Here is a 12,959-nt window from a genome sequence, read left to right as displayed (position 1 = left end):
AGCGGCTTAATGCTCTGCTCCCCATGGTGGTGAGACGGGCAGGTGGGACAGTCAGGTGGATGGAGGAGGAGGATCTCAGAGTGCGGGAGGGCATGGCAACGTGGAGGAGGTCAGACAGGTAGGGAGGGGCGAGACTGTGAATGGATTTAAATGTTAAGAGGAGGATTTTGAATTCAATGCGGAACTTTATTGGGAGCCAGTGGAGCTGTTGTAGGACGGGCGTGATGTGGTGGATGGATGGGGTCCTCGTGATGATGCGGGCAGCTGAGTTCAGGGCTGTGTTCGAAATGCCATACTAACGTACTGCCTACTACATACTCAACGTGTATGTACTACATACTGCCTACTAAATGAACGTTTGAGTATGCTTTTTAACTTTATTGACATCTCGTCATCTTCTCTAGCGTAACTGAATTGATTCTATTCGCAGTTCTAGCTCCTGTTTAATGGAAATGACTTATCAAAATATAAAGCATGATTATTATTACGCTTAATTAAATATTTCTAAATATTTTTTAAGTAAAATTACCATTGTCGAATGTTTTCTACAATTTATTATGCTCTGACGCTTTCCCTGTCTTCCTCTTACCTGAGTAGCTGCTTCACTCGCCATTCATCGCAACTTATAAGCAGCTTTTATCGATCATTAATCTTCCATTCAGAGATCATATTATACCTCTGACCACGGAACACCAGCACCTTCACCGCAGAGACGACGGAGGGAATCGGCCCGTGCAGCCTGAGAGGTAGGATCTGAACCAGTTTAGTGGAGTATGGGTGATGCCAATGGAGCATAATCTATTGAGGAGGGTGGGGTGGCTGATGGTATCAAAGGCCGCACTCAGGTCGAGGAGGATGAGGATAGTGAGTAGACCAGAATCAGCTGCCATGAGGAGGTCATTGGTGATTTTTAAAAGTGTGGTTTCGGTGCTGTGGAGGAGACGGAAACCAGACTGGAACAGTTCGTACAGGTTGTTAAGTGATAAGTGGGAGTGGAGTTGACTATCGACTGTTTTCTCAAGGATTTTGGAAATGAAGGGCAGATTTGAAATCGGACGGAAATTATTGAAGTTGGTAGGATCTGCACCAGGTTTTTTCAGGATTGGGGTTATTGCAGCTGTTTTGAATGATGTAGGAACAGTTCCAGTGGTGAGAGAGGAGTGGATGATGGCAGAAATGAGGGGGACCAGAGAGGGGAGGCAGGATTTAACCAGAACTGTGGGGAGGGGATCCAGCTGACATGTGGTGGGCTTGGACTTATGGATGAGGTCAGAGATCTCTGAGAGGGTGGGGAGCTCGAAGGAGGAAAAGGGGTGGGTGGGTGGATGGGTGGAGGTCAGAAATGACACTGGAGGAGTTTGAACCAAGATCCTGATGGATTGTCTGGATTTTGGTGTTGAGGAAAGACATAAGAGAGTTACAGAAGGCAGTTGAGTACAAATGGGGTGGTATGGAAACTGGGTATCGAGTGATATTGTTGAACTGTGAAAACAATGACTTGGTGTTACATACATTTGAACAGATTATGCTGGAGTAATAGTTTGATTTGGATTTAGCAATACAGTCCTGGTAATGCAGAAAATGATTTTTGTACATCTCTTTGTGAACAGCCAGTCCAGTTTTACAGTGAAGCCGCTCAAGCTGCCTGCCTTTGGCTTTCATGAGCCTACGTTCGGGCGTAAACCAGGGAGCAGAGAGGGAGAAAGATGACAGATCTGGTTTTTAGTGGAGCAAGGGAATTGAGGATATCATGAAGTCCTGTGTTATAGTATGAAACCAGCTGTTCAGGGGTGGATAAGTCTTCAATGTCCATGAAGTTGACAAAGAGAGAATCCATGTTTATGTCCTTAATATTACGGAAGGAGATGAGACGGGGGGGACTTAGTGATGGAGAGAGTGAGATCGACGTTGAATGAGAGGAGGAAATAGTCAGTGAGTTCAGCTGCTGCACGGTCAATAGGAGTGACACCAGAGCAGCATATTAAATCCAAGATGTGTCCTTTGGAGTGTGTGGGAATATGGGTGTGCTGCTGAAATCCGGAGCTCTCAAGGCAGGACGTAAAGTCTCTGGTAAGAGGGTGGTTTATATTGTCCATGTGTATGTTAAAATCTCCCAGCAATATTGTGTTTGGTGAGAGAGTGGAAAGATGTGTGAGAAAAGCAGCAAAGTAATTTAAAAACTCGCTACTTGGTTTCGGGGGGCGGTAAACAGTTGCAACAGTTGTAGGAGTAGGTCCAGGCAGTGCGCATACAGTGGATTCGAAGGAGCTGAAGGCAGGGACAGACAGCGGCGAAACTTTCCACGTATCGCGGTAAATTATCGCGAGACCTCCTCCCCGGCCGGAACAGCGGGGTTGACAGATGTAGACAAACCCCGGAGGAGTTGAGTCGTTGAGTTCGGAAAAGTTGTTGGGCTGTTGCCATGTCTCAGTTAAAAAGATAAAATCAAACTTTCGGTTACTGAGGAGATCCTCCATGAGATGCCCCTTGCTCGTGAGTGAGCGGATGTTTAGCAGATCGAAGTTGACAGTTGTGGTGTTGTACTTGACAGCTGTGTTAGCCGACCGGGCTAGGCTGTTTGGCACGCTGTGATTGGCAACACGGCCGGTGTTGGGTGGAGAGCGACGGGAGTTGGACCAGATGGACTTGATTGTTTTCAAAGTGTCCTCTCGGACGTATCTCCAACGGGGCAGGAAAGCGGTGTCCGGATGGAGGTGTAGTGGAGTCGGCGGAGGCTTGAGCAGGTGGAAGCGCAGTCTCAGGAACTCCACAGCTGAGTACTGGAGCAGTCCTGTCACGGGCTGGCGAGCAAGCACAGACCAGGTGTATATCCTGTCAAACCACATTGTTGGCGTGGACTCGGGCAACTTAGGCGTCAAGGTTCAAGTTCAGGTGAGGCTCGATAGCTGGAGCAGAGCAGGTGAACTAGTGTTGCATACACAGTCACGCAGGAGTGACAATCGTGTCGTTAAACTGTTGCGAATAAATGGTGGACGTTTTCCCCGAGTGAGAACAAATGCGCAGTCGAGGGTGGGTCATGAGACAGTAAAAACGTTTAAATAAGTTTAAAAGTGCTGGTGAGCAGCGGTGGGCAGCGGCAGCCAGTCGCGCCAGCGTTCACTCCCATCCCGTAATGTCTCAACTAAGCTGTAATGGGAGGTTTTTGGCTCGTAATGTGGGCATCTGATTTAACAGTAAGGTGCCAAGGGGCCTGTTGGCATTGCTTGAATTGACTGTGATGCTAATAGTTTAGCAACTAGCCTACCTGAGGACAATAGGCTAGTTGCTAAATCATTAGCACTAGCTACTTAGACGGTGCCTGCAGGCTAAAGGCCCCCACACACCGCCCAGACGTCCAACTGCCTTATCCGACCACTCTCCGCCCACTCTGTTGCCTCTCGTCTGACCCGTTCGGCAGAAAAGTTGCGTTGTACACACCACTTCGACGTGCTTCCGACAACACAGCAGCGTGTACGTTCTGCGCTTGCATGAGATGCAATAAGCCTCCTTAACAGCGGGTGGCGCTAGTCCTTCTTACTCCGGTTGGAGTAGCACTGAAGAGTTATATTGTACAGTGGTGGTCTCTTCTCCACCAGTACAATCAGCTGCTCTTCCGTCTCTTCGCTCCACGTAGCCATTGCTTCGATAAATGTGCAGAAATAACCAAAAGTGCGATGCAACGACGAAGTAAAATCTGTACTCTGCGCCATCTCTGTTTATGTGGTTTGTTGTTTACCATTGTCACTTCCGCCCCGCCCCACACACCGCCATTGGATACTCTGATTCGCTAGCACACCGCCAATCAGAGTATCCAATGGCCCACCTCCTCAGACTTCGTATGCTCAGTCTGATCAGACAACGTCCGCTCGGCTCCGAAAGCTTCCAACGCAGCTGTACACACCAAACATATGTGTTCCCGACCTCATCCGAGCCTCTCCAAACGCTTCAGACGTCCAACGGTTGGGCCGGTGTGTTCCTGCCTTAACAGATACCAGATATCAGAGTGACATCTGTAGGGGGGAGGGCTTATCTGAATGAGATGCAAATGAGCACCATTGTGTTTCCTTTCTGGCCAGGTGAGGGGAGATTTGCAAATCTTTCAGGCCAGTTTTCTCAGTGAACGGTTTTCAGAGCAGCATACATTCAAATGGCCACAACTTCGTCTTCATGTGTTAGACATCATTGGAAAGCTTAGAAACTACACTTTCAGAATCTGTGAGTAACTCAAAATGCCCCGAGGTCGACTTGTTCCGGGTTTTGCCGTGGCTGGTCACATATTTATTTACTTATCATGCAGTTGTTTGTAGTCAAGCTAGGTAGATGGCTTGCTAATTCTGTAATTCTTTACACTGGATACAAAAAATAATTTGAGCAGCTAGCTCGTGAACAGTAACAGACCCTCCACCTCACTCTCCACTGCTGGAGAAGTAAAACACTTTACAGCCCAACTGATGTGTGTTGTCACGATAACAACAAACTACAATCATGTCTATTCATTTAAATAAGTTGGCAAACATCTGTACTTTCACATTCATTTCCAAACAGTCCACAAAGCCTCTCCAACAGTCTTTATCAATTTGTGGGTCATGACCAGACCCGTTTTCAGTGGGTCCAGGCCTTTGCCTGGGGGAAAAATGAAAGAAAAAAATCCTGTGCTATTATTTTAAAGGGGATTTTTTGTCATCTATTATCACTCCATAACAGTAGGTGGAGACAATGCCCTGTAATGCTAAGTTTGCAGTGTTGGTTGTCATAGATTCAGTGAGCTAAAACTACATAATTTGACGCTGTATCCGAAACCGCATACTACCGTACTGCCTACTACATACTGCGTTAGTATATACTGTATACTGCGTACTGAATGTGGGATTCAGTATGCTACTTCAGCAGACAGACGCCGTTCACACCGCAGTATGCAGTATGCAGTATGTCGTCTCAGAGGCAGCTGCCCGCCTCCAGAGGTTTTCCGCCGGCCAACATGCGTCGTCGTCCCGGGGGAGACAGCAAGCTAGTTATCTTAACCGCTGTTTGTAGTGGACAGTATACAGTATAGCGCTGTCTCGGGAGCTCTGCATGTACAGAAATCACCAAATATTAATAAAAAGTCTGAATTAACTGAGTACTTTTTTTTTTTTTTTTTTTTACAACAGCCTGGATTTCTATTGTACCTATATAGCTTTCGTCACAATAATCAAGTAGCCTATGCACTGTACTTATGTAAACAAATATAAACGCCGTACTGCTCCGGAGTATGTAACGACGTCATGAGGCTTATGGACGGTATAAAAGGTGAGCAGAAGCGGGAAAAAACTGAGGGAGACAAAGGAGAACAGCAAAAACAGCAAAATACTGTAAATGTCATATTTATCAGTAGTAAGAGGCCACAATGTGGCACAAAGAAGACGGAGGTGGGAGAGGACCAGGATGAATCTTCTTTCAATCATATGTGAATATGAATATGAAGCCAATGTAAGTAAACCAAACATTTATAAGTGTCAGTTAGGGGCAGTTGTAGTTCTTAACCTGGGCATACAGTTGTGCCAGATAAGTCAATAAATAATATTCAGAGATAAACACGTTTATTAAGAAACAATTTATAAGGCCTTCTTGAAACAGTTAACTTAAAATAAGACAACTTGAACAGTCATGTGAAGTGATACAACAAAGAAAAAGCATTTGCCCCTGCTCCCACAGGCTGCGCCTCGAGGGCAATATTTAAGATTAAATGCCCACACTCCTGTGGTCCGCCTCTTCTTGGGAGAGGGGGACTTAAGGCGAGACTTCCGCCTTTCAAGGCGGACAGTAAATGCCTTGGTCCAGGCTTTGGGGTGTGGCAAGGACCACGGATGGGGAGACGCCCTGGAGGTTGCAGTCTTCCTCTACTGGCTGGCCAGTGCCACCTCGTATCGGGTGGTATCGGAGGGCTTCAATATCCCCACCAGCACAGTCCACGATATCGCGCATCGGGTGGCAGACGGCATCATGGCCATCTATCCCAGGGTGGTGCATTTTCCTGCTGCAGATGTGCTGGAGGGCATTGGGGAAGGCTTTGCCCACCTTGCTGGCTCCCGTGCCTTTTGCCGTGTTGTTGGCTGCATCGACGGGACGCACATCAGGATAAAGCCACCTGCAGCAAACAAGGATGATTACCTGAACAGGTATGCTGCATACAAAGTTCTATTTAATCCCATCTTAATTAGGGCTGCAACTAACGATTATTTTCATTATTGATTAATCTGAAAATTATTTAAATAATGAATCGATTAGTTGTTTGGTCAATAAAATGTTAAAAAAATGTTGAAAAATGTTGAAAAATATCAATCACTGTTTCCCAAACCACACGATGACATCCTCAAATGTCTTGTTTTGTCCACAAACCAAAGAGATACTCAGTTTATTGTCATAAAGGAACAAAGAAACCAGAAATATTCACATGTAAGAAGCTAGAATCAGAGAATTTGGACTTCTTTTTTCTACTCAAACCGACACTTTGAGTATCAAAATAGTTGACGATTAATTTAATAATCGATTATTCTTCAATTTATCGATTAATTGTTGCAGCTCTAATGTTAAATTTTTCTTTTTACACAGGAAGCTTTTCCACTCGATCCAGCTTCAGGCGGTCTGTGATCATAAGGGTTTCTTCCTGAACACATTCACTGGTATGGATGGTGAATCAATATTTAACAGGATGATAATAGGCCTAATTACTTTGACCTGGATTACATTGATATGTGATTTTTACATTTTTTTGAGGAATATCGATTGCTTTTATTTGTGATTTAAAAGGTCTGTATCAGAAGTGTTTACAATCAAGTACTCATTTTCTTTTTTTTCACGACCACTACTTACAGGCCTACCTGGTGCAGTCCACGATGCACGGGTCCTGCGGTGGAGCTCGATGTACCATCGGCAGCTCTACCCTCCACCGGGCTGGATCATCCTTGGGGATGGGGGTTATCCCTGCCTGGCGACACCCATCTCCCTCATAACCCCGTACAGGGAGCCGGTGCAGAATCCTGTGCAGGCCAGGTACAACCGGCATCACTCCAGGGCCAGATGTGTGGTGGAGAGGGCATTTGGGATGATGAAAACCCGGTGGCGCAGCATCTTCCTGAAGGCTCTTGAGGTAAAAAAGAGCATAAGATGTGTGTAAATGTAACTAGTACGTAATGGCTGACAGCTGAGCAGTACATTATACAGAAGTACAGGTAAAAAAAAATAGTTTACACAGCATTTTAATAAATTAGGATTAAAATGATTTTGGTTTAATAACTTTATGCAGTTACATAACTCACCTCTTTGTTTCTGTAGGTTAAATCTACCTTTGTCCCGGTGGTGGTGTCCACCTGTGCCTTCCTCCACAACCTCTCCATCCACAACGGGGATTTGGTGGAGCCAGATGTGGAGGAAGGGGTGGACCATGGAGACGAGGAGGAGCAGGCATACCAGCCCGGAGACCAAATGCCAGGGGACAATGTCAGAGACAGACTGGCAGCAGAGGTCTCAGCTCCTGGAGCCGTCGTCCCTGCACTGCAGGAGCATGACTATTAGTCAAATAACTTATTTGTATATATTATTTTGTATATAGTTGACATAAGTATAAGCCCTGTGAAGACAATCTGTAAAAATAAAATCTACTAATCAAATAGAATCTGCCTCGCCAGGATGTTTTTAGTTAAGGAATTTTTGGAAATGTACCTGAGGGTTAATAGTAACCATTCTCAAAACAGTATTAGCAACTAGGCAATTAATGTCATGCGTGTTCTCCCAAAATCTTTTTTTTTTAAAACAATGAGCCTCATCCACCTTCATTGTGATACAAAATATAACATACAATAACATTTATGCAAGATGTCATACTGTTATATGACATCTTGCATAAATGTTATATGAATATGTTTTCTGGGATGACATAATTTGAACACCAGTGACACTAGAAACAAATATAAACATAGACATAGACAAATGCAATTTATTTTTTAAAAACTTTCTCCAACATCAGCATTAATGACCTCTCCCTTCTCTCCTCCCTTTCTGCATTCTTTCTCTCTGTGCTCAGTCCACTCTCTCCATTCTCTCTCCCTCTTCTCTTCTTTCTCCAATCGCTCTCTCTCCTTCCTCTCCTCTCTCTCCAGCTGCTCTCTCTCCCTCTTGTCTTCTCTCTCCAATCGCTCTCTCTCCTTCCTCTCCTCTCTCTCCAGCTGCTCTCTCTCCCTCTTGTCTTCTCTCTCCAATCGCTCTCTCTCCTTCCTCTCCTCTCTCTCCAGTGCTTCTCTTTCTCGTCTTTCCTCCCTCTCCATACATTTTCTTTCCCTCTCCTCATCCTTCTCTGACACTCGAGAGAAGAGCTGAAGCCACTCGGACCCCCTCTTCCTCTTGGCCACTGGTGGCTCTGAGGTGGCTTCCCTTGGAGAGGGAGGAGAGGCCACTACCACATCCTGGCTGGATGAATCAATTGAGACCGGAGGCACAATGCTGGGCCTCCGGCCCAAAAACTCATCCATTAATTTAAACCACCTCCAGGATGCGGCAGTGGCCTCTCCTCCCTCTGTGCTTACTCCCGTCTTGGGGGCTTTCAACTCCTACACAACACAATATACACACACACACACACACTTGAAGCATCTTAAACATTTATACAACCTCATTTATCTTTTATATTTTCTAATTTAACATGTCTTGTGTACCTCTATGTTGACAAGTGATTGCATTGCAGAAGGTCTAACAGAACGTGTGGAGGCCATGTTTGCCAGCTTGATAACTTACCTTATATTTTTGTTTAAGGTTCTCCCATTTTCGTTTTGCCTTGGTGGGCTCCACCTTCCCCACCAAGGCATTCACTCTGACAAACTCTCTGAATAAAATAAAATAAACGTAGTTACTTCAACAACAAGTTAATCCAACGTACCGGTATTATAATTCAAAAATCTAACAGAGGAGCACGACAAGATGAATTATGTAAGACTATCGCCTTCATTAAACGGCTTCGGAGGAATTATGATGGTTAACTGACTTATTGCAGGAGCTACGACGTCTCCCTCTGTCCCTCCCTCTCCCGAGCAACATCAGCGCCCACGAACCGATATCCCTACCGACTGTCCCTCGTCTCAGCGGCACCGTGACAGAAATGCGCGCCGTAACATGTAAACTATTTAGCTTTTATATACTTAACTATTCAATTATTGAACTATTAACAACCAAACTTACTCGAAACCCTTTTGGGCGGCATTTCGCCTTCCACTTAAAAGGCTGTCGTTGGCTGCGCGCCACTCGATCAGCCGCTCCGTGTCCTGCTCTGTCCCTAATTAAAAAGAAATAAAACACGATACGTAACGTGACATTAGTGTTTAGTTGTTTTCTGATCACTCGCGTACACCAAATTAAGAAGGAGAACATTTAAATGTGATACTTACATTTGTATTCCCCTGCACCGCTCTCTTGCTCCGCCATTATTGGATTTATCCAGGCTCCAGCGCATTGCATTGTGGGAAACAGTAGGCAGAGTAGACTGGTCGGATGCATACTGGAAATATTCTCTGAATCAGTACGACATCCGGGAATTTTTCGCATACTGCAGATTTTACTTTTGTTTGCATACTGCATACTGCATACTACATTTTGGCCAAATCAGTACGTACTAGCAGTATAGTATGCGGTTTCGGATACAGCCTGAGTCTTTTTGAAAATACTTCTCAGTAGCACTTTTATATTTCATGTATTTTGCATAAAAACACCAACTGAGTCTGTTACAAATGGCTGTTACTGAAATGTTCTTATTGTTATGTCAGCCTTATGATTGATGCTTGAATAAGTGACTGAATAGTATTTAAAGGTCAGTGTTTGTTATTCAAGTAGTTAGACTTCTTTATTTCATGTTCGTGCATGAACGGACTGTTGAGTCCGTTTTTGTGTTGGCATACTGTGATATTCTGTACTATCACAGGTTCAAATTGCACCATCTATTCATTGCATTAATTTGAGTTGTACACAGTGGAATATTTTCCTAGATTTGGGTCATTAAGGCATGTCATTAAAGGGTGATGGTGGGTCCCGAAGCCAGACCAGTTGAGAACCACTGCCTTAGAATAACAGGAAGGACCACAAGGACAGAGTCCTACTTGAGGATCAGCAATATGAACAACTTTATTTGAAGGTGCGACTGAGGGTGACACCAGAAGTGCAGGTAATAATCTATTATTGAACTAAACACTGCATAATTACAGTGAGTACAGTTGGCGAAAGTTGAAGTAGGAAGCTAGGTCTCACTGCATGAAAAGTCGGATTTTCGTCCCTGTAAACGCCCGGAAATCTCCCTAATTTTCGGGAGTTAACGACAATTTACAGGCTGCGAACGCCGCGTTCGTCTGTGCCGAAAATTGTCGAAAACGAACCACAGCGAAGGCTCTAATTAGCATATGAATAGCAGCGAAACCACGCCTGGCCAGAGATGGCTTGAATATCGTCACTCAGGATTGGATGAAACCACTAGTTTTAAACAAGTATAATCGCTCGTGATTGGTTGGCAGATCTGGTCATTATAAATGTAAAGCCAACCCACGTTGGCAGATCTGTCACTATTGGTCAACCTGATGAGTCATTATAAATGTAAACCCCACCCCCGTTGGCAGATGTGTTACTATTGGTCACACTGGGTGTTTTAAACAAGAATAATCACTAGTGATTGGTTAGCAGATCTATCACTATATATATATACATATATATATATACATATATATATATATATATATATATATATATGTTTATATATATATATATATATATATATATATATATATATACATATATGTTTATATATATATGCTTTCTGAAATGTTGTTTCGTTGTGAAGTTATTAGCCAATGAACATCAGAGGGTCGGGGCTCTAGAAATCAATACACCTAACTCCATAACCTTTAGCCCAATCATGACAAAACTTGCAGGATATGTTGACATAGCTCACTGGAACATATCCTTAAAGTTTTATTAAAATTGACCACTTGGGGGCGCTACAGTAAATTAGCCATTTTGTGCCATTTTAGGCCATTTTAGCCAATTGTAGGCTTTGTATTTTAACGAACTCCTCCTACAATGTTAATCGGATTCATGCCAAACTCGCTGAGACTGTTCTAGAGGCCTCAACGATGCAAAATCATCGAAAGGTCTTACATAAGTCCTACGGGAGCGCAATTATGGCGCCCTGAACATGGACGAATTTCATGCTTCGCCACAATACTCTAAACTGTTATAACTTCAATGTACATTGTCCGATCATGTTCAAACTTCTCACATTTGATGAGAGTCCCACCCTAAACACGTCTGCACTGCAATATTGACTCACAATCAGAGCGCCACCTAGTGGCGACATAAAATGTCATGTTTTTACACCCGTATAAGGTCCGAGTGTCGTGGAACTTTGCACCCCAGTCGAGCGTGATGACTTCTGATACAATGATCAACACGACGATTAAGGCAAAAGAGAGGATTCAGGCAAGGGACGACCGGCAACGTGGTGGTGGCCGGGGACGACCCGCGCCGTGGCGGTGGCCGGGGACGAGCCGCGCCGTGGCGGTGGCCGGGGACGACAGGCGCCAGCCGTGGCGGTGGCCGGGGACGACCCGAGCCGTGGCGGTGGCTGGGGACGACAGGCGCCAGCCATGGCGGTGGCCGGGGACGACCCGCCCCGTGGCGGTGGCCAGGCCAAGCGGTCCGACACGTCAGGCGGCCGTAGCAATAACCGAGTTACGTGCCATGCGAGGGCCCGTTATCACTGCTCGCAGTTTTAATTCACATTATTTTTTTTAATATAAAAATAATACCCAATGAATTTGAGTCGTTTATATATCTGGTGCTGAACAACTGCTATTCTTATTAGTTCTGCTGGCAATTTCTTGGTGATTCCACACTTTTCCATTACCCTATAGAGTTCTCTGCCAGTGTATCACCTTATTGCTAGCCATTATCCGTGCTTGTGTGTGAGAGAGAGAGAAAGAAGTGAGAAGGAAATGGTACACTAGCTGTCACCGTGAATGTTTGTCAAATGGAGCAGAACGAGCCAGTTAAATAGAGAGATCCAAAGCGGAGATAGTAGGATTAATTGGCCATAACTGGTTGATATGTTGGTGTTCCAAATGACCCAGTTTAGCTGGTGCCCGTCCTCCATTGCCTTGCAGGGACAGGCTCTATTAGCATACACTCTGAAAGCTACTAAAGTGTATTCAAACTTGACAGGGGGTTTCAAAAGGCATCATATCTAGGAACCTCAAAGCCTGGCTTTTAAATACACACTCTTCCTGGTTATTTAGTAACAATACAAAAACAATTATGAACCACTGGTTTATATCATAGATTGTATATAAGAAGTGGACCTTGTCATCTTGATGTCACCCATTGGTTTGTGGACTATAGTTTTGAAGCCTTGATTTTTCGGCATTTTAGCCTTTGCCATCTTGGATTTAGTGGGACCTGGTCTCACAGTAGGGCTGGGTATCGCCACTGATTTCCCGAATCGATTCGATTCCGATTCACAAGGTCCAGATTCAATTTAATATTTAATATCTCAAACGGTTTGCCTGTGGCGTCCATTTGAATTTCAAGTGCCACACCCCTTTTTGACACATTGGAATTTCGCGTTTCATTTGTTGGCATTTTTGGAGGCCCATAACTTCTGTTCTAATAGTGATAGAAGGCTGAATTGGTGTTTTAGTTCATTGTAGTGTGTACTACACAATTCTGCAGGCATAATCAACATTCCTTACTGTTTGGATGAGAGGTGGGATACCAAAGTCCTAAAAAATGTTGAAGGCATGTGTGAGTTTTCACTTTTTGGGTGCCCCTAGCACCACGATTAATGATCATATTTATTCTAGACAGGAATATTTGTTATATTTGGGAACCACTGGTGAGGGTTTTATGGGGGTCCAAAAACCCTTTCAGGCAGAGGTGACTGTTTTGGAACC

The 12,959-nt window shown here is 44.5% G+C and overlaps 2 protein-coding genes across 2 annotated transcripts in view; both read right to left on the bottom strand.

The window, feature by feature from the left end:
- The window catches only part of arhgap39 (Rho GTPase activating protein 39), a 154,847-nt gene that overhangs the window by 77,971 nt on the left and 63,917 nt on the right, over window positions 1-12,959 (bottom strand). The window lies entirely within an intron of this gene.
- Window positions 5,791-9,650, bottom strand: LOC311014650 (uncharacterized protein; the record flags this gene model as incomplete). The annotated part of the gene is made up of 5 exons (XM_084011370.1): window positions 9,417-9,650; window positions 9,211-9,304; window positions 7,299-7,528; window positions 6,861-7,123; window positions 5,791-6,127 (listed from the first exon to the last, which is right to left on the bottom strand). The coding sequence occupies exons 2-5, from the start codon at window positions 9,230-9,232 to the stop codon at window positions 5,791-5,793; spliced, it is 852 nt and encodes a 283-aa protein (XP_083867496.1). The 5' UTR covers window positions 9,233-9,304; window positions 9,417-9,650.

The sequence above is a fragment of the Eutrigla gurnardus genome (assembly GCF_963514095.1).
Source record: "Eutrigla gurnardus genome assembly, chromosome: 6".
NCBI classification, from domain to species: Eukaryota; Metazoa; Chordata; class Actinopteri; order Perciformes; family Triglidae; genus Eutrigla; species Eutrigla gurnardus.
The sequence above is the reverse complement of the archived record's forward strand: the minus strand, read 5'-3'. Positions and strand labels throughout refer to the sequence as shown.